Genomic DNA, 21,520 nt, shown 5'->3' with positions numbered 1-21,520 from the left:
ACAAGTAGGTAGAGAGGCAGGCAGAGAGAGAGGAGGAAGCAGACTCCCCTTGAGCAGAGAGCCCAATTCAGGGCTCAATCCCAGGACCCTGGGATCATGACCTGAGCCAAAGGCCGAGGCTTTAACCCACTGAACTACCCAGGCGCCCTGCCTTGGATTTCTTTTAAAAAAGCTTTTATTTATTCACCCAACTTATTCAATAAACATTTAATGTCTCCTGTATGCTAAACACTTTCTAGGCATTTACTTCTAGCAAGATGTATCAGTTAGCTATTGTCACAATGATACATAACAACAATTATAAAATCTTAGTGGCATGAAAAAATAAGAACTTATTAAGCACTTATTCTCACATTTCTGGACCTCAGCCAGGATTCGGCTGATTAAGCAGAGCTTTTTTGGGCAACTGATTTAGGCTGGAGTGACTACTTTAATTGCTTCAGGATGGTGAGTAAACTGGTGTGGCTCTGCTTCATGCATTTCTCCTCAGAGGAGACCACTGGACTAGCTGGCGCTTTTGTCTTCTCATGCCTCATCTTATGCCAGTGGTAGAATCAGGAGGGGATGTGTCCAACTGTGCAAGCATATTTCAAGCCCCTGCTTGAGTCACATCTGTGTATATTTCATTAGCCAAAGCAAGTCTGAAGGCTGAGCTCAAGGACAAGAGGTGGGGGGAAAAGCCTCACTTCTGTTGTGTGGACTTGGAAAGTTCATGGCAAAGGCTGAGAATTGGGGCCGATAATTCAATTTAGGTGGGAAAGAATAAAAATGAACAATAAGCGGAATCATAAGAGAATTACCAAGTGTGTTAGAAAGTGATAAGTAATAGGGAAAAAAAACTATAGAGGGTGATATGAAGGTGATTTTAATGTGCAGGTAGGACTGAGAACCACTGATCTTGTAGTGTTCAACTTGGAAAGAAGCCTGGGCTAACATTCCCTCAGCCATTGGGAAAACAACAAAACAGAACCAGAAAGTAGAAGAATCTTACTCAAGGCCCATAGTACCATAGCTATAGAAATGGAACTAGGGCCTGTCTCCTAACACTATAGACGGTTTCTCTTATACCACAGTATTCTAATCTATGGCACCAAAAATATGTTATGGAAAGACACAGTCATTCTTTTTTATCTCGACCATAGACATTAGAGGTGTACATCTAAATCCTGTGCTTCCTTTAGTAACCCAATTCAGAACCCAATTTCACATTTCCCATATTTGTACTGTTCAAAAGTTCACAGACATTCTACCATCTTTTAGTGTTTCTCCTCTTCACGTTAAAGACTGTTGGTTTTGATCTATTTTCATGTGATCCTGTAGTCCCACCCTAGCAAGCTAGTTGCTTATTGGGCCTTCTTTCTTCCCCAATTCTGTAATGCCTTGAGTAGTCTTTCTTGAATTCTTTTACTTTGAGCTTCCTCTAGGCCTTTCAGTCATCATTTCTGTTTTGGATTACAGTCTTCCTGATTTGCCAGAATGAACAGTTGAAAGAAAAGAAATGGAACCTGCTTGTACTTGGAGTTTATTGTCTGAACAGAAAGGTGAGTAACTGAATGAGGTAACAGAGGGTATAATCTAGATAATCCTGATTCTTTTTCTCCTACTTCTCCTCATGGACGTTGGGAATTTATTTTGAATCTTTAACATTGTTTTGCATGTGTATAGGTATGTATATATTGAGATATTACATGGATACAGTATTTACCCATTAATAATCTCTTGAAAATGTCTCCACAATTTTTGTGTTTTACAAAGTGAGGAAAAAGAAAAGAGAAGAGGCAACTGTGATTTCTATTTTTCCACAATCCCCAAAGCATTTCTAATCCTAAAAGACTCAAGTCTCTCCCTTCAGTGTGTGTAACCACAGATTTTCACAGAAGAAAGCACAAAAGAGCAAAGAATGAAGATTGCTGGAGTCCTTCCCCTTGTGGCTGATTCCTGAGCTCCAAGGAATATTTTAGTGGTGGGGAATAGAAACTGGTTATCTTCAACAGACCATTCACTTGTCTGCCCATTTCTGTGACATTCTAATATCTGCCTCTCCAGACTCTGCTTCCTCCTCTCCACCTAACCACACCTTCTCCCAAGTATATGTCTCACTCTTGCTTTTAAAGGTATGCAAGTACTAAAAACCTGTAGAAATGAGGCTGTGCATGCGTGCATGTGTGTATGCATGCACATGTGCCTGTATTTGTGTATTTCTGCCTATATACCTATATATGTAAGTGTTTGGGTTGAGTGTATGTGTATGTGTATTCAAATTGTAGATCATTGTTTACACCTGTCACACTAACTCAGCAATGCCTTATTTCTCATTAACAAGTTAAGCTCAGCAAAAGCTACGACAGAAGCAATAGGCTAATGCTCAGTGGAAAGCAAAATATCAGAAACACTCACTTCAAATAATGTATGCCCTGGGAGCGCCTGGGTGGTTTAGCGGGTTAAGGTCTCTGCCTTTGGCTCGGGTTGTGATCCCAGGGTCCTGGAATCAAGCCCTGCATCGGGCTCTCTGCTCAGCAGGGAGCCTGCTTTCTCCTCTCTCTGCCTGCTTCTGGGCCTACTCGTGATCTCCTTCTGTCAAATAAATAAGTAAAATCTTAAAAAAAATAATGTATGCCCCTTTAAGTTAATGCCTAAACTTCTCCTTACAGAGCATATAAATGTAAATGTTTATACCCTAAATATATGTGTGTGTGAAGGTCTCACATTAGTTATAAAATAATTTTGTGGGTGAGTTGGAATAGATGTGAGGTGACTTTCTTCCTTGTATTTCTGTCTGGGGAACAGCATGAATGGCTATAACAGTGTGACTAAATATCTGTATATTTTGTGTTTTGATATGAAGTTCTATTTGTGCCACTCTTAATCCTAACTCTTTCCTCCCACAGCTGCTTCAAATTCTCAGGCTCCATATACATGGAAGGATCTCACAGGTAGATGTTTTCTCTCTTCTAGTCTCTTTTTGTTTTATGAAAAGTACGTCCTATAAGCCTGGTTTCCCATCTGCATTCCATTCCCATCTCTTCCCCCATATTCATTGGATAGCAACCATTGATTTCTTTTTTGGTAATATATATGAAGCCCCAAGCTGTCATAACAAATAGTATATATCATATACTAGCAGGACCACTGATGGTGGTCAGGCACCATATGTCCAGAGCTTTATGGCTAGAACAGACCTGTCTGCTTCTGGAGTGATCTAAATTGAGGCCAACAAGTTACAGCCAGAGGGCCAAATCAAGCCCGGGGCCATTTTTGTAAATAAAGTTTTACTAGAACCAGCTATGCCCACTTATTTACATATTGTCTATGGCTACCTTCAAGCTAAGATGGCAGAGTTGAATAACTGTAACAAAGACCCAAAAGCCTAAACTGTTAACAGAATTTTATAGAAGAAGTTTGCCAGCACTTACCTGGATTAGCATTCCCTAAGCAGTTCTACAGAGCACTGTTTTCCTGGAGATAATAACTTGGCTCTTAGGAAAGGGTTCTATAGTCATTTAAGACCAGAAAATGCTGGATTAAACCAGGTTAAACAGCCCTTTTTTTCCTTCTTTACTGTAGGCCATTTCAGATCCTTTCACATGCTAACATGCATGGGGAAACTAAAAGGAGACAAAGCATGCATTCCCCTTAACTTATTTGACCACTGGATATCTTTTCCACCGCTCTCTTATTGATATCTTGCAAAATAGTGTTCCAAGGAACAGTTATTTGGGAAATGCTAGTTTAGACATTCACTTAACAGAAGTTTGAACTTGATAACTGACTCCTTGGATTGTTTTTTCCTAGTTGTAGAAAGTGAAAAGCTATATAGTACGGTATTTAAGCATATAGACCATGGCTTTAGACAAACCTGAATCTTAATTTAGTCTCTACCATTTACTAGCTGTTAAACCTTGGATAAATTATCTAAAGCAATAAGCAGGACTGGCTACATAATTAGTGGGCTGTGGTGCAAAATGAAAAGGCAGGATCCCTTATTCTAAAGTATTCAGAATTTCAAGATAGCAACAGCAGAACAATACACCAATGGCTCCTTCTGGGCAGGAGACCCATGCACAGATTGTACACCCATGAACTCATAACCCTGGTTATAAATTTCAGTGTTCTCAATATAAAATGGGGACAATCCCTACTTCATGGGATTATGGTAAGAATTAAATCAGAAATGTATATAAAGAGCCTAGTAAAGTGCCTGGCACAGAATAGGCAGTAATAAGTGACTTGTTTTTAATTCAAAAGCATTTATAGCCATATTTAATAATTACTTGTTGAGTGTCTACTATATGCCAGGCCCTATGCTAGGTACTTAAGGTATTATGGTGAAGAATTACAAATAAGGTCCCTGTCTTCATGTAGATTATTATTGTTTAGTGGGAAAGACAACTATAAATTGTGATAAAATTGTGATATAAACAAGACAACTATAAATTGTGATAAGAGCTATGAAGAGAAAAACAGCGTGCTGGGAAAGGAGATAATAGAGAAGATCTGCTTTAAATTGAGTGGTCAGGCAAGTACTCTTCGAGGAAGTAATGTTTAAGTTGAGATCTCAAGGATGAGAAAAAGCTCTCCATGAAAGAACAGGAAGAGTGTTCTAGGCAGAGAGAATAGCTAGTGGAAAGACCCTTAAGTGGGTAAGAACATGGCATTTGTGAGAAACTGAAAGCAGGCTAATGTGGCTTGAGTGTAATGACTGAGAAGAAGAGTGATTCATGGTACACCTTGTGAGATAAGCTAAGAGTTTTAGATTTCATATGAAGTACAATGAAAAGCTCTTGAAAAGTTTTGGGCATGGCAGTCATATGACGTAACTGGTATTTTTAGAAGATCATGTTGGCTGCTGTGTGGAGGGGAGCCGTAGATAAGCTAGAGTAGATGAGTAGGAGGGTATTTCAGGAGTCCAGAGAAGAGTGGGTAGTGCCTTGTACTTGGGTGGTATTTGAGGATGTAGTGATAAATAAATGAGCTGGAGGCTTATTTTGGAGGTATAAATAATAGGCCTTGCTAACTGACTGAATGTGGACTATTCAAGAGGAGGAAAAGAAAGAATGACTCCTGACATTTTTCTGAGCAAACTGGTGGCACCATTTAACTGCGATGAGATACCTGGGGAGGGCTTTTTTTTTTTTGAGGGGGGCAACCATATAGAAATCAAGAGCTTGGGGCGCCTGGGTGGCTCAGTGGATTAAGCCACTGCCTTTGGCTCAGGTCATGATCTCAGTGTCCTGGGATCGAGCCCCGCATCGGGCTCTCTGCTCAGCAGAGAGCCTGCTTCCCCCTCTGTCTCTGCCTGCCTCTCTGCCTACTTGTGATCTCTCTCTCTGTCAAATAAAATAAATAAAAATCTTAAAAAAAAAAAAAAGAAATCAAGAGCTCAGGTTTAGATACTTAAAATTGGAGGACCCTCTAAGACGTCCAAGTGGAAAGGTGGTATGAGTTACAGTTGTTTGTAACAGATTGTCTCAGATTCTGTGATTACTAACTCTTGGTGTCATCTCATTAGATTACCAGGAAATATTTAGAAAACATTTAAAAGAAAAATACCTCAACATAGGAGTCCATATATGTTACCACCATGGCAAACATATAGAATCACGACTGCTTGTTGTAAAAGAACACGGTATATCAGAAGAGACACTGTGTGGGATTCCTCAACAAGATAGGTTTATGGATATGGAACATGTATTTGATCCTGATGAAGAGGGCTACAGCTCCCCCTGAACTGTAGTGCTCTAGGGATGTGCAGGGACTGGGAAACAGCTGTTGTGTACAAGTTCATGTTTGACTGGGCAGCAGGAATGGTTACTCCAGGCAGGTGTGACTATCTCATCTATATAAACTGCAGAGAAATAAACCATATTGGTAACCTGACAGTTTTAATAAACACATTGCTAAATATATTAATAATAAATATATTATTAATAATAAACATATTGCTAACCTGAAGAATGACGGTTATGAGTTAATGCTAACTCAGTGCTGCCAACCTGATCCTTAACACTTTTCAAGATAAAGATGGACCAATACTAGACACTATTCTTGTATATTCGGAGAAGGTTCTGTTCATTCTCAATGGATTCCCTGAGCTTCAGTACCCTGTAGGTAACCAGGAAGAGGATCTTAGTGCTAATCTTCAGAAGAAAAAGACAGTAGAGACCCTCTTATGTAGTTTTGTGAAGAAAAAACTGTTCCCTGAATCTTCCCTGCTGATAACTGCCCAGCCTACAACCATGAGGAGGTTCCACACTCTGTTACAACAGCCCATCCAGGCAGAGATTGTATGGTTTACAGATGCTGAAAAGAGAGTGTATTTCTTGAGTCAGCTTTCAGGTGCTTGTGCAGCATTGAGGCTCTTTTATGAGCTGTGACAAAATGAAAGCCTTGACATTATGTCCTCTCTTCCCATCATCTCCTGGATGATCTGCAGTGTCCTGCAGTCACAGGGAGATGGTAACAGGACTCTTATGAGGTCACTTCAGACCGTGACTGCTGTGTATCTGTTCTACTTTTCCAAGTGCCTCAAAACCCTTGCAGGTATCTCGGTGTGGAAGGGACAAAGTTGCCTGTGGGGCCTCTGCTCTTTGGCTGCAGAGGGACTTCAGAACCAGCAGGTCCTATTTGAAGTCAGTGACCTCAGGAGACATGGGATAGGAGTACATGATATCAATTGCACTTTTCTAAATCGCTTTTTGAAAAAACAAAACAAAACAAAGGAACTGTCAATGTCTACATTTTCCTTCACTTCAGTTTCCAAGAGTTCTTGAATGCTGTGTTCTATGACCTGAAGAATGACAGCAGCTGGATGTTTTTTGATCAAGTGGGGGAAACGTGGAAAGAAATATTCCAACAATATGGACATGGGTTTTCATCACTAATAATACAGTTCTTATTTAGCCTCCTACATAAAGGAAAGGGAAAGGCCATGGAAACTACTTTTGGAAGAAAAGTCTCTCTAGGACTTCAAGAGGAGTTACTGAAGTGGACTGAGAAAGAAATAAAGGATAAATCTTCTAGGAGACAGATTGATCCAATGGACTTGTTTCACTGTATGAGATTCAGGAAGAAGAATATGTATAAAAGGATAACTGATGATTTACAGTCAATTATATTGCTTCAATACCTACACAAAAATGGACATTCTGGCTATGTCATTCTGTGTCAAAAGCAGTTACAGTCACCTGTCAGTGTCTCTGAAGTGTCAGCACCTACTTGGATTTGAAGAGGAAGAGCGAGGCTCCGCATTCATGCCACTAGCCTTGACACTTTACCAGTGAATGTATTAATGTATTTTCTCCAATGTTTTGGCCTTCAGAAACAATGGGCATTCTTGTTTATTTCAAGTATTCAGGCACACCATCATTTTTTAGCATTATCAATAAATAAAGTGAATCATCTCCACTTCCCATATTTTATGTCAGTTACCCCAATAAGGATTTATTGAATATCTATCACATATTGAATGCTAGCCTAGGTAGACAATGAGGGAGAGTTAACATTTCTAAGCACTTACTATGTGCCAGGCATGGTGCCAACCACTCTAAGTGTGTGTACGTATTTTAGTCTTCACTGTAACTTTGTGAATGTGCTCTAGTTATAAAGTGTTATGAGCATGTAAGTCATCAATATTACCATTGAGGACTCTGCTATTTGGGTGTTGATGACTATTAGAAGAAAAGTAGTAAACTTAACATTGAATTGGTCATCACTCTCTTCTACATATACTTCATCATTGACACCTCAAAGAGCTCCAGGTTGGTAAGACTCAGAACTATGTTGCTGTAAAGCCTGGACTTTTTCCATCAGGCTTGCATCTTCACAGAGGGTCCAGAGATTTGCACATTTACAAAGAGTTCAAAGAGGCTTAGGTAAACCATTTAAATAATAAATACTGTATACTAAAAACAGAGTTCTACTGACTTATTTACTAATGCAGCCAAGAAGATTTATACTTGTGTTATCTAGAAAATGCCACTGGTTATAAGCCTGTTCTCAATACTTGGGTTAAGATGGACATAGCTGGGGTGCCTGAGGGACTCAGTTGGTTAAGCATCTGACTCTTGATTTCCACTCAGGTCATGATCTCAGAGTTGTGAGATCGAGCCCCATGTCGGGATCTGTGCTGAATGTGGAGCCAGCTTAAGATTCCCTTTCCCTCTGCCCCCCCACCTTGTTTTTTTAATTTGTCTCTCTCAAAAATAAAAAAAGGACATTGCAATCCTTTAGTTGTGGGACCAGCTGATGGGTAGGAGACCTTGAGAAGAAGAGAGTGGGCTTGGGGAGTGAGTTAATCCAAGTGTTTTCTCTGATAATTGTATTTCCTCATTGGGCAGTAGCATGGAGACAGAAGTGAGTATGGGATATGTGTGTTTGAGGGAGGTGGGAAGGGGAAGAGAAGTGCAGCAAGAGTTGTGTTTGGGATTAGAGTGGAAGGAGTAGGAGCAATTACATGGACTTAGAATTACTAAGGACCTTGGCTAGTGTCTTGACAAATTCATGACACTTTCAATCCAGATGCATATTGTAAAGTAAAATAATGGACATATATATATTGAGAATTTTAAACATGGATGGGAACAGAGAGGCTTCTTGTTCACTCTAGGTTTTCAGAAAATCAGCCTTAAATGGAGTTCCTATCCTGACCCTATTGCCTTTATCAGAAGGTTAAACTTTCTTCAGAGTTTAACACAAAATATTCCTTTTTGTAAGATTTTATTTATCTATTCGACAGAGTGACAGATCACAAGTAGGCAGAGAAGCAGGCAGAGAGAGAGAGAGAAGCAGGCTCCCTGCTGAGCAGATTGCCCGATGCGGGGCTCCATCCCAGGACCCTGGGATCATGACCTGAACCGAAGGAAGAGCTTTAACCCACTGAGCCACCCAGGTGCCCCAACCCAAAATATTCCTAAAGGTGTTGACTGAGAGTTTACTATTGACCTTTTTAAAATTATTATGCTATGTAAGTCACCATACAGTATATCATGAATTTTTGATGTAGTGTTCCATGATTCTTTATTAGTGTATAACATCAAGTGCTCCAAGCAGTACGTGCCTTACTTAATACTATCACTGGGCTCACCTATTCCCTTATCCCGCTCCCCTCTAAAACCCTCAGTTTGTTTCTCAGAGTTCATCGTCTCTGATGGTTCGTCTTCCCCTCGGCTTCCCTCCCACCTTCATTTTTCCCTTCCTTCTCCTAATGTCCTCCATGCTATTCCTTTTTATTTTTAAAATTTTTATTTATTTATTTGACAGAGAGAGAATACAGTAGGCAAAGAGGTGGGGGGGAGCAGGCTCCCTGCTGAGCAGAGAGCCCAATGTGGGGCTCGATCCCAGGACCCTGAGATCATGACCTGAGCCCAAGGCAGAGGCTTAACCCACTGAGCCACCCAGATGCCACCACGCTATTCCTTTTGCTCCACAAATAAGTAAAACTGTATGATAATATTTCTAGCTTTTTTTTTGTTCAAGTATAATTAACATACAGTGTTATATTAGTTTCAGGTGTACTGTATAGTGATTCAATAATTATACACATTTCTCAGTGCTTGTTAAGATAAATTTACTCTTAATCCCCTTTATCTATTTCACCCATCTCCTACCCACCTCCCCTCTGGCAGTCACCAATTTGTTCTATTTAAGAGTCTGTTTTTTTGTTTCTTCATTTGTTTTATTTCTTAAATTCCATATATGAGTGTAATTGTGTGGTATTTGTCTTTGACTGTTTGCTTTCATTTAGCATAATACCCTCTAGGTCCATCCATGTTGTTGAAAAATGGCAAGATTTCATTCTTTTTATGGCTGAGTAATATTCCATTGCATATATTTGCCACTTCTTTATCTATCCATCTATTGACGGACACTTGGGTTGCTTCCATAATATGGTTGTTGTTAATAATTGCTCTAAACATATGGGTGCATATATATTTTTGAGTTAGTGTTTTTGTTTTCTTCAGGTGTTTGTCAAAAAATTAAAAATAAGGGAGCCTGGGAGGCTGTCATTAAGCTTCTGCCTTTAGCTCAGGTCATGATCCCAGGATCCTGGGATCGAGCCCCACATCCGGCTCCCCACTCAGTGGGGAGCCTACTTCTCCCTCTCCCTCTGCCTGCTGCTCCCCTACTTGTGCTATTTTCCTGTCAAATAAAATCTTGAAAAATTTATTTAAAATTATTTATTTAAAATAAATAAAATAATTACTTATTAAAAAATTAAAAATAAAAGTACCATATGAACTTTTCTCATTTTCAATTATTATTAATTCTTCTATTAGTACTGACAACCAAGAAATTGTTATATTATAAAGATAGCTGGGGCAAGTCACTTGACTTCTGAGCATCTACAAAATGGTGATTAAGGGACGCCTGGGTGGCTCAGTTGGTTAAGCAGCTGCCTTAGGCTCAGGTCATGATCCCAGCGTCCTGGGATCGAGTCCCACATGGGCTCCTTGCTCAGCGGGGAGCCTGCTTCTCCCTCTGCCTCTGCCTGCCATTCTGTCTGCCTGTGCTCGCTCTCTCCCCTTCTCTCTCTCTGATAAATAAATAAAAATCTTAAAAAAAAAATGGTGATTAAAATATCCATCATTGGGGGCGCCTGGGTGGCTCAGTGGGTTAAAGCCTCTGCCTTCGACCCGGGTCATGATCCCACGGTCCTGGGATCGAGCCCCGCATCAGGCTCTCTGCTCAGCAAGGAGCCTGCTTCCTCCTTTCTCTCTGCCTGTTTCTCTGCCTACTTGTGATCTTCGTCTGTCAAATAAATAGAATCTTAAAAAAAATAAATAAAATGAATAAAATATCCATCATTGTGTTGAGGACCAGATATGATGATTTGTAGACTAAAGTGCTTACCTTGGTGCCTGGCACACAGTAACATGGCTTGGGCTTTAAAGTCAGACAGGCCTGAATGCTGGTCTCCGTTCTGTTCCTACCTATGAGACCTTAGGCAAATACCTTAAATGTTTTGTGCCTTAATTTCCTTATCTGAAAAATGGGGTAATACTTCTTAAGGCTTCTGGAAGAGGTAAATGAATACTAGTGTGATGGCAGAAGCCAAAATTAGCCCTTTACTTAAAATTTTGTTTTTCACTATCTTGTTTTAAATTATTTTTCCTTTTTCATCTCTTTTAGGTCCTTCCAGCTGTGCAGTTTGCCAGTGTCTCAGCTACACTTGCTCTGCCAAGCACTGTATAATCCATACTGTAAAATCAAAGACCTGAAGTAAGTTGAACTTTGCTTTAAACACTTACATATTTGCAAGGTAAAGATGGGGTTGCTAGAAATTGCACTGATCGGACCTGAAAACAAGTTGCAACTAGTGCTCAGCTTCTCCGTAGCGGAATAACAAGTGATAAGAGGGCCTATGAGCCTAGAAGGGGTAGAGAGTCAGGCACAGATCCTTGCCAGCCCCTCCAGCCTCTTCCCCTTTCGTATATGCTATTTTTGCTGCAGGAGTAGGTGGCAGATTAAAACATCTAAGAGGTCTGTGTCTGGCGCCCCTCCTGGGCCTAACCCCTTCTCCTTCCAGATTCTCATTGTCGTCCTCCTTGGTTTTCTTTGTTGGATCCTATCCTACTCCGTGCAGCTCAATGATCCTTTTCTCTCCCTCCGTATCTCCCCCCTACCTTGTCTGCTGTAGCTACTCCCTAAAGTTCCATTGTTCAGAAGCTCCCCGCCCCAGCCCTTGACTTTATTTCTTGCTCACTCTACAGTGTCTTGTCAGTCCACATCAGCAGCACACAGGCACAAGCCCCTTTGTTTCCAAACTCCTTACCGCACAGATCAGTGTCTGTTCTCCTTCCCTCATGCCTCAGAGGATGAGGCAGCCTTTCCAATCCTACCCGAGCCAGTCAATTCACTCCTTTTTAAAATTTTTGTAATCATTTAATTATTTCACTTTACACAACACAGAAGTACATAACAATCTAAAACTCCCTCCACCCAACTGTCCCAGACCCCACCCCAGTTTATATCCCCAGAACCCCATCCTCCTCCTTACCATGTGCTGACCCTGAGCTTACCCTCCCTACGTAATACCTTGTTTGCTAAATGTCTTTCCAGACCTTTTTCTATGCTTTTTCAAACATCAATCTATAATGTAAGGCACACATAAATCTGTAACATACATATCATACACATGCAGAGTTCTAGAACTTTGGGGGGTTTTGTTTCACACACAAAAAACTAGCTGTCAATTTTATTTCATTGAATAGTACAGTGGACATGCTTCCAATACAGTATGCAGGGTCTATCTCCATTTACACATTGTATTTTCAAGCTTTCTTCAGCTCTCTCCCTCCCCATGGTTCAAGTTTCTCCCATATTCCAAAGAACTCTCTCTCTCAGCCCTGTATGCTACCCCACTCCTTTCTTTCACAGCCAGAAGTGCTTGAAGAGCTCCCCCATATTTCCTTGTTTCCTATTTACCCCCCAGTCCTTGTGGTTTGGCTTCTGCTCTTCCCCAGCCCAGATCTGCTCAAAGATCAACAGTGACTACCAGACCCAATGAGCACTTTTTACCTCCTACCTTAGGGCTTCCCCTACAGACCCAAGCACTGCAGAGTATGATCTCCTTGCTACTCTCCCCCCTACCCCCCATTCTGACTACTCCCAAGGACCTCCTTGCCTCCATGGTTCCCGAACAGTGGCAGTTGTGCTCTCCAGTGGATGTGTGGCAATATCTGGAGACATTTTTGGCTGTCACAGCTAGGGGGTAGAGTGAGGCCCCTAAGGGATAGAGGCCAGGGGTTCTGCCAAACATCCTACAGTGTACTGGACAGCCTCCTACAACAAAGAGTTATTCACTCTCAGGTGTTAAGAGTGCCCTAGAAAAATATAAATGAGCCCAGAGATATTTCTGAAAATGCAGGTTAGGGATCTTGCCCCAAACTGTGATGGTTGTCCACACCTGCCCCAATAGGGGACAGCACAGAGTCAAAGCCAGCTGCTGTAGAGATGTCCCAGGGCCATGACAGCTTCAGGCTCTAGGTCAGTAGAGTCCCTGGGTAATATCCAGGGTTCCTCTGGTTGTCTTACTATGGTCCAGGTGTGACACCTCACCATCTTTCCATCTGTGGGCTAAACCTTACGTTTAGTCTCCATCATCAATACCCACAGTCGTGAGAAAGGAGACACAGACCATCTTTTCCCCTCCCCCTTTCCCAGTTTACCCCCTCCCTCTGGAAATTGATTTCCCTTTGGGATATGTTTTATTTCACATTCATGAATTCACTGAGGCCTTTGTAGCCAGATTGCCCCTTCTGCTATTATTCTGGTGGTGGGCTGGGACAGAGAATCTCTTAGGATGGTACCACACTTTGGTCCGTGGTCTAAACCAGTAAACCCTCTGGGCACTAGCAGTTGCTGACTCACCTCTTTGGCAGTGGCAGGAGTTTCCAGTTCTGCCACTGAGACTGGGGAGTGTTCTATTGTGGAGCTAGACAGTCATAGCAGTCCTTGTCCGCAACTGGTACTGGTGTCCCGTTTGCAGACCTAAAGGATTTTCTTAGGGGTGGCAAATCTCTGCTGTGTTGTAAGGCCAGGGTTAACTACAGGCCTGTTTGGATCGTTTCTCACACTTTAACTTGATCAGAACATGAACAAGCGTCCTGTCTAGTTTATTCCTGGAGACTCTTGGGATGCAGGAATCCTCACTACCCATAACCCTCTGATACTCCTCCCCAGCCAAGTTCTGACATTTTCTTTGACAGTCTGTGGTTTGTAACTGCTCTTCTGGTGCCAGTTTCTGACTTGGAAATAACCTGCTTGCCCAGAACAGGAACTCGCTCAAGTTAAAGAAATGGGGATCTGTATAGATCGGATTTTCACAATTGCACAATTGCAGAGAGTGGAAAAGTAATCATGCCACCACTTTCTCCACCTCTGGGGTTGCAGAATCAACTCCTGTGCTGCTTCTCCGTGCTTGTCTGATCCCTGGGACCGCATTCTGGCATCCTCTAAAAGATACTTGGCTTCTATAAAGCACACAGTTCTGCTCCCTGATAACCAGGACCAGGGCTTGGCTGTGGCCTTGGCCCCAACTCCAAATAACCCATTTTTTTCTTACCCAACACCACCCTGACTATGAAATCTGCCTCTCAGCTCAGATTCTCTAGTGTAAGAACCTGTTTGGCTCAGGATAGGTCAGGTGTCCCCTCCTGCTCCAATCATATATAGCCTAGGTGGGAACAGGGGTGTGTTGCCATATACATGGCTGCTCAGGCCCACCAGATACTAGGGTTGGGGAGGGAGACATATACTAAGAAGCTACGGTGCTTCTGGGGTGTGGGATGCTAGTGCTCCGGAACACAAAAGGGGTCATCAAAATAAATCTCTCCTTATCAATCTATACTACCTCCAGTTCCAACCCCCCTCCCTTCCACTCCCTTAGCCCCATTCTCCCATTCATGCCCTCCCCCCACTCTACCCAGTTCCCTTCCTTACCCTCCCACTTTGAACATTGATTTCCCATTGGTTTATGTTTTTGTTATATTTCACATTTCTAAATTTACTGAGGGCTTTGCAGCCAGATTCCCCTCCCACAGCGGAAGCAAATTTCCCTCCGTGAAAAATTCACAGCTTTACACCAAGGGCAGTCCCAATCCCCAGGCCTTCGAAATATGGGAGGTCTTCTCTGCTGATGGGGTTCGGAGTCTCTCCTGTCTCTTTGGGATTCTTGAGGGTCTGTTCCCTGGGACCCCACATCAGAACACAAGCTAACGTCAGAGGGCTTCCTGTTGGGAGATGTCTGAGATGGAGCTCTTGCTGTGCATGTTGCTGCTGGTGGGGATGGTGTGGGCACAGGTGGGAAGGGGGATGAGGGGCATGAGTAGGAGTATGTGAATGAAGCAGGGAGCTGGACAGGAAGGGGTGATGGTGAGACTATAGACCCAGGCTTGAGGGTCCCAGAGAAATAAAACGTGGTGGTTTCCACTGACCTGAGATCTCCCTCTCTCTGGCCACCAGTGGTGTAATTTTTCCGCTCCACGGCTCCGACAACGTGCAGGAGGCCTCTGCCGAGCTCCTTTGTGGCTTCAGCCCCCAATGCATTCTTCTGTCTTCTTCTTCCTTTTCCTGTGGCACCAGCAGAAGCAGCTTGGGACTCCTCTACCTCCTTGCATGTTTCTTCTGTCCCAGCCCCACTGGCAGTGGCTGGGCCTGGCCCCTCTGAGGCCTGGCCCTGCTCCCCGGTAGACCCCAGCTGTTGGAGAGAAAAGGGCAGGGTCGAGACCCAGTCTGAGCAGAGAGAGGGCAGTGCGATGGGGTGGGGACCAAGTAGAGATAATCTTACAACCTGGAAGAGCTTCCACTTCAGGAGGTCCCGTTCCTTCTGCATCTCTGCCAGGTTTGCTTGTGTCTGCCGCATCCGGAATGCTGCCTCCTTGCGCTCCATCTCCTGCCGCGCTGTGTGCTCCTTTAGGTCTGAGGCCAAGGCCTGTGCAGCGGACTTATGCAGTTTGGCAAAATCGTGCAGCCACTGTACCCTGTGCTTGTGTAACTGGCCCTGCCTGCGCGCGAAACGCACGCCCAGGGCAAGGCTGCTCCAGGCACAGGCGTCTTTGACCTCGCTGGGCACCGTGCTGTCCTCTAGGATGTCCCTGAGCTTGTTCTCCACCTCCTCCCAGGACAGGGCTATATTCTCGAGATAGAACTCAGGGCCTTTTGTGTGCCCAGCCATCTTCTCATTGATGAAGGCCACAACATTGTTGTGCTGGAACCCACTGCTGGCATCATCGGGTTTTAAGGACATGACTACTGAGCCCCTTAGGGATTTAGCTGTCCCTGTGGGATGAATCAACCGGTTGTCCACTCTGCAGGGGCCCTCCCCAACCTGCACGCCTTCCCGCCCCCCGCCCCCCTTCCCGCCCCCCGCCCCCCATCTCCCCCCATGCTTGCCGCCTGCCCCCTGCCCCCTCACCCTTGCACCCTGCTTCCCCCCGATCCTCCCACCTTCCCACCTCCAGCCCTTCCCAGCCCTCTCCCGTGCCCCCTTCCCAACAGGCCGCCCCCAGTCTCCTCCTACCTGCTGCCCTGCCCTTTCCTCTCCGGCCTCAGACCCTCTTAAAGGCCCCCTGACTGGCTTGCCCCACCCTAGTACAACTCCCACCAAATCTCACCTCTAAGGTGGGGATGGGGGGTTTGCGGGGTAGCGGGGGGCAGATAGGTTGTGGCTAACCACGCCTACCGACTAAGCCCAAAGTGAGAGCACACGGGTCCCTCCAAAGACTCCAGGCGGAGAAAAGGAAGTCTTGGGGCCAATCCTCGAGGCTTTTACTCTAGGACTGTTCCAACTTCCGGAGATAGTGGGGGTGGGAGGGAATTTATGAGGAAGGTTCCTCCCAAACTCCAGGACAAAAGAGAACCTGCTACATTGCTGAAAGTTGTTGAAGGTGGGAAACAACAGCAGTGGTTAGAAAAGATTTAGAATCTGAAACATGAAGTACTCATAATTAAGTACAGGAAGTTCCGCCCCCCTCCATAAAGGTTTGTCCCATGCCAGGGGGGTCCTCGCCTCCTAGAGATGGAATGTTCTAGAACTCGAAGCAGCTCCAGTCCTTCACTGGCTTTCCGTAACCCTCGGAGGAAGTGGGTGGAGCCTGGGAACAGCTTTGTCACCCATTGGCTCAGCACTGAATATTATTATAGTCACCCTAAACAATCTTAAATTCTGGCCATTTTACCCCGAAAACAGGTCTCAAATCTGTCCACCTTCACAGCTCCCCCTGGCGTATATATTCCCTGGACCACTGCAGCCCTCTGATAACCTAGTCTGTCTCCTGCCTACCATAACATCAGAGGGATCTGAGCATGTCAGTTTAAACCTCCAATGGCTTTCTGAAGACTACTAGAAAAACCAGACAGACTTAAGATTTAGTCCTACTTTGCCACTTACTAAATGACCTTATACTATATAATTGAATATTCGTTTCTACTTGTGGGCCTGCCATGAGGACTGAATGACAAAATGCATGTAAAGTTGATGTAATGTTTTCTATGATCGCATTTTTGTAAAAATTACAAATTTGTGTGTGTGTGTGTGTGTTTCTATGCTCATGAAGTGGGAGGGGGAGAGTATATACTAGATTCTTAACATTGGTTATCTCTGGGAGGTGGAATTGGAGAGGAGGTTGGAAAAAATTTTTCTTTTTAAAATACATCTTTCTAGGGTGCCTGGGTGGCTCAGTTGGTCAAGCAGCTGCCTTCAGCTCAGGTCATGAGGCCAGAGTCCTGGGATGGAGTCCCACATGGGGCTCCCAGCTCCGTGGGGAGTCTGCTTCTCCCTCTTACCTTCTCACCTCTCATGCTCTCTCATGGTCTCTCTCTCTCTCTCTCAAATAAATAAAATCTTAAAATAAAATACATCTTTCTATGATTTCATTTGTTACAAAGAACATTTACTTCTATATGCATGCATGCATTAAAAATCTGGAAAGTCACATACCAAAATGTTAACAGTGGTTATTTTGGAATGGTAGGAATATAGTACTTTAAAAAACTTTGTGTTTTTCTCTATTGTAGAAATTATTTATAATAATCATGTGTTTTTTTAAAAAAGTTTAAACTATTTTTATAACTTGTGATCAGTGTAAATAATTTTTAAATATCTATAATGTAAATGTGTCCCTATAATCTCACTGTTCCATAACCTAGAAGATAACTAATATTAATAGTTTGATATATATATATATATATATATATATATATATATATATATATTTCTCCTTCTAGTCTTTTAATATAGGCCATAGCAAATGCAGCTGACCCTTGAACAACACAGGATTTGAACTGTGTGGATTTTTTAAAAATGAATTCAGTACAGTACTATAAATATATTTTCTCTTCGTTATAATTTCCTTAATTAAAAAACATTCTTTTCTCTAGCTTATTTTATTGTAAGATGCAGTAGGGAATACATATATCATACAAATACGTGTTAGTTGATTATTTTATTGTTAAAGCTTCTGGTCAACAGTAGGCTATTAGTTGTTAAGTTTTGGGGAAATCAGAAGTTATAGGCAGATTTTCAACTGTGTGGAGGCCGGAGCCCCTAACCCCCTGAGTTGCTCAAGGGCCAGCTGTAATTGGCAGTTTCTCAAACAAAGAATCCTCTCACTTGTTTTCTGGCCTTTGCCCAGGCTGCTCCATAAGTGTTTTGTCCCTGTGCTCCTCCTGTTATCCCTGCTCCCATTCTTTTCCTCCACCTAACTGCTGTTCAATCCCTCTTCCCCTTTCACAACAGCACTCAAGTTATTTCTTTCTCTTGTATTTCTTGGTCCTCTAGCTCCCACTCCAAGCTGGGCTTAATTGTGCCACCTTTCTGTGTCCCCATAATACCTTGTGCATTCCACTTGCAGTACTTTTCAAGGCCAGGTCTAGGTTTTAATTATTTTTGTGTTTTCAGCATCTGGAACAGTGGTAAGCACCCAATGACTGAAAGAATTCACTGCATTAGTAAGGTACAGATACCTATTTTCTTTCTTCTCTAAAATGTCTTTTTCTCCACACATACTGATTTTCTGCCACTTCACAGCTTCTTGTGGTAGGGATCTCTCTTCAGTATTTGAAACTAACCAGTATTTTACAGATTTCGAGTTTGTAAAAAAAAAAAAAAAAAAAATACCCTGGAAGATTCAGGAACGAAGCTTCTGTGTGAAGGATTAAAACAGCCAAACTGTATCTTATGGACATTGAGGTAACTGATAGCAGGAGAATTTGTTGTCTGTGTTCGTATCATTTTTGGTCAATTTCTGTTTGCATGGGGAGAGAGCAATGATATTGATAATGATAATGAAGTCATTCTTCTCTTCTCTGAAGGTTGTACCGATGCCTTATCTCTCCTGCTTCTTGTGGGGTACTGGCAGCTATTCTCAGTACCAGTCAGTGGCTCACTGATCTGGAATTTAGTGAAACCAGATTGGAAGCTTCAGCTTTGAAATTGCTTTGTGAAGGCTTAAAAGATCCAAACTGCAATTTACGGAAGTTCAAGTAAGCTGTAACTATTAGTTTCCTTGCTGCAAGAAAAAAAAATTTAAATATGCAACTCAAAATGGATGTTTTGTGATCAAAACACATTTCAAGGAATCATGGAGAGGAAGAATAAAAGTGACAGTCCCTAAAATTGTTCTTATGCAAGAAGTTTAGGAAAAGAATTTTCATTGTAAGTGACAATAACATCAATGGTTATAATAATAACCCACACTTACTGAACAATCACTTTGTGCTAAGCATTGTGCTGACTGCTTTGTATCTATGATTTCCTTTAATTGTACAACAGTTCTGAGAAGTTTCAGATTATTATCTCCATTTTAGTGATGAGGAAATGGGAACCCAAGGGTCATAAGACCAAGTAACATGGCAAAGGCACAGTTCAGAACCCTCATGTATCTGACTTCAAAGTCCATGATAATGATTTTAATAAAAAAGTTTATCTTATAAACTTTTATTTATTTTTATTTTTTTAAGATTTTATTTATTTATTTGACACAGAGAGATGATCACAAGTAGGGAGAGAGGCAGGCAGAGAAAGATAGGGGGAATCAGGTTTCCTGCTGAGCAGAGAGCCTGATGCGGGACTTGATCCCAGGACCCCAAGACCATGACCTGAGCTGAAGGCAGAGGCTTAGGCCACTGAGCCATCCAGGCGCCCTATCTTATAAACTTTTAGATTTTAGTATTTGGGTTCTCCAGAGAAACAGAACAAATAAGATGTATCTGAATATACAGTTGACTCTTGAACCACATAGAGGGTTAGCGCCCCCACACCCCACAGTTAGAAATCCACTTATAACTTTTTTTTAAATGTTTTTGCATTTATTGAGTTTTTTAAAATTTTCAGCATAACAGTATTCATTATTTTTTCACCACACCCAGTGCTCCATGCAATCCTTGCCCTCTATAATACCCACCACCTGGTACCCCCAACCTCCCACCCCCCCCGCCACTTCAAACCCCTCAGATTGTATAACTATTTTTTTTTAAGATTTTATTTATTTATTTGACAGAGATCACAAGTAGGCAGAGAGAGAGGAGGAAGCAGGTGTTTAAGTGAACCCATGATTTCAAACCTGTGTTCAGGGGCCAACTGTATTGAGATTTATTTTAAGGAATTGACTCATAAGGATTAGGATGGCTGTCAAGTTCAATATTTGCAAGGTAGGCCAACATGCTGGAGACACAGGGAAAAGCTCATATTACATTTCAAGTCTGAAGGCATTCTGCTGGGAGAATTCTCTCCTCTTCCCCAGGGAGGTCAGTCTGTTTCTATAAAACCTTTCAACTGATTAGGCGAGGCCAACCCAAGTTATGGAGGGTAAATTACTCAAAGTCTACTGATTTAAATGTTAATCTCATCTAAAAAGTACCTTCCCAGATACATCTAGAATAATTTTGACCAAATATCTAGATGTATAACCTAGCCAATGTGACACAATTAACTATCACTAACATATCAATATATATGTGGGTTTATTTATATTTTTTAAAGTAGACTTCATACCCAGTGTGGAGCCCAATGCAGGCTTTTAACTCATGACTCTGAGATCAAGACCTGAACAAAGATCAAGAGTCAGATGCTTAGCCAACTGAGCCACCCAGGCACCCCTATGTGTGGGGTTTTAAAAGCAAAAGCTCTTTAACATTGAAGTTTTCTAAAATCTACTTTGAAACCCCTTTTTTACCCCACCAAAATACCTCTTTTTAAAATTCTAAATTGAGGAGATATAGACATGTGTACCTATGAGCCTTCTGGAAGGCTAAGGTTGGAGCCTGGTTAACTCAAGAGAAAATTGAGGACTCAAAGATTATAATATATATCATAGAAATTCCTGAAAGTAATGGGAAAAAAAGTTGATCGGTTTCAAGAAATTGTGCTATTTAATATGGAGAAACAAAGATTGAGAAGACAGGGAGATTGGTAAAAAGCCACTCTTCATCCCAAAGAAGGAATATTACATGGTTGATGATGGTGGGCTGGGTCTCTAGGATGGAAAATTAATAAATAATGGACTTTTAGATCTTTTGACTATAAAGCTTATTAAAGATATACCATTTCCCCCATGGGATTTGAAAGAAGCTCTGAGATAGAATTTTAAATTTATGTTGTGTACAATTGTGTAATGAAGTGCCCAACACTGGAATCATTTAAAAATGCCAGATGAGCCCAGGAAAAGGTAGGAGGCCACTGTGGGCTGGAGACCTCAGGGGGTGGCTTTGTGAAGGAGGTGTGCCAGGAGCTGGAACTTGAAGGAAGACTAGGAAAACAGAAAACTTACACAGCAGTGGCTGATTTTTCTTCTTTTTCTCTTGGTAGCTTGAGCACATGTTACCTACCAGATGCTAGCTGTATGGAGCTCTCTTCTTTCTTGCATGTGAGTCAGACTTTAAAAGAGCTGTTTGCATTTGCCAATGCCGTAGGGGACACAGGAGTACAGCTTCTCTGTGAAGGTCTGCAGCATGCAAAGGCTATTCTCCAGAATCTTGTGTAAGTGTCTGATTATCCTTGTTCTCACAGACCTTGGCACTTGAG

The 21,520-nt window shown here is 42.4% G+C and overlaps 1 protein-coding gene and 1 pseudogene across 5 annotated transcripts in view; one reads left to right on the top strand and one right to left on the bottom strand.

The window, feature by feature from the left end:
• Positions 1-21,520, top strand: part of LOC309855876 (NACHT, LRR and PYD domains-containing protein 12-like) — a 64,020-nt pseudogene that overhangs the window by 989 nt on the left and 41,511 nt on the right. The window contains exons 2-10 of the transcript in view: positions 1,485-1,541; positions 2,889-2,933; positions 5,510-5,878; positions 5,984-7,276; positions 11,128-11,217; positions 18,453-18,688; positions 18,811-18,981; positions 20,241-20,244; positions 21,159-21,475. The product of the transcript in view is annotated as an NACHT, LRR and PYD domains-containing protein 12-like (transcript). The remainder of the gene's footprint in view (positions 1-1,484; positions 1,542-2,888; positions 2,934-5,509; positions 5,879-5,983; positions 7,277-11,127; positions 11,218-18,452; positions 18,689-18,810; positions 18,982-20,240; positions 20,245-21,158; positions 21,476-21,520) is intronic.
• Positions 11,471-16,705, bottom strand: TEX13B (testis expressed 13B). 4 transcript variants are annotated; one of them, XM_082717389.1, is made up of 2 exons: positions 16,113-16,705; positions 11,471-15,777 (listed from the first exon to the last, which is right to left on the bottom strand). In XM_082717389.1, the coding sequence occupies exon 2, from the start codon at positions 15,743-15,745 to the stop codon at positions 14,504-14,506; it is 1,242 nt and encodes a 413-aa protein (XP_082573515.1). In that variant the 5' UTR covers positions 15,746-15,777; positions 16,113-16,705; the 3' UTR covers positions 11,471-14,503. The 4 variants fall into 4 exon arrangements, with proteins under 4 accessions (XP_082573515.1, XP_082573516.1, XP_082573518.1 ...); XM_082717390.1 differs by having other exon boundaries at positions 16,181-16,705; XM_082717392.1 differs by lacking the exon at positions 16,113-16,705 and having other exon boundaries at positions 11,471-14,729; positions 14,934-15,829.

Source organism: Mustela nivalis, assembly GCF_964662115.1.
Source record: "Mustela nivalis genome assembly, chromosome: X".
Taxonomy (NCBI): domain Eukaryota; kingdom Metazoa; phylum Chordata; class Mammalia; order Carnivora; family Mustelidae; genus Mustela; species Mustela nivalis.
The sequence above is the reverse complement of the archived record's forward strand: the minus strand, read 5'-3'. Positions and strand labels throughout refer to the sequence as shown.

What these genes read in the sequence shown, in the direction of transcription:
- TEX13B (XM_082717389.1), bottom strand. Translation starts at nt 15,745, where the DNA reads ATGTCCTTAAAACCCGATGATGCCAGCAGTGGGTTCCAGCACAACAAT.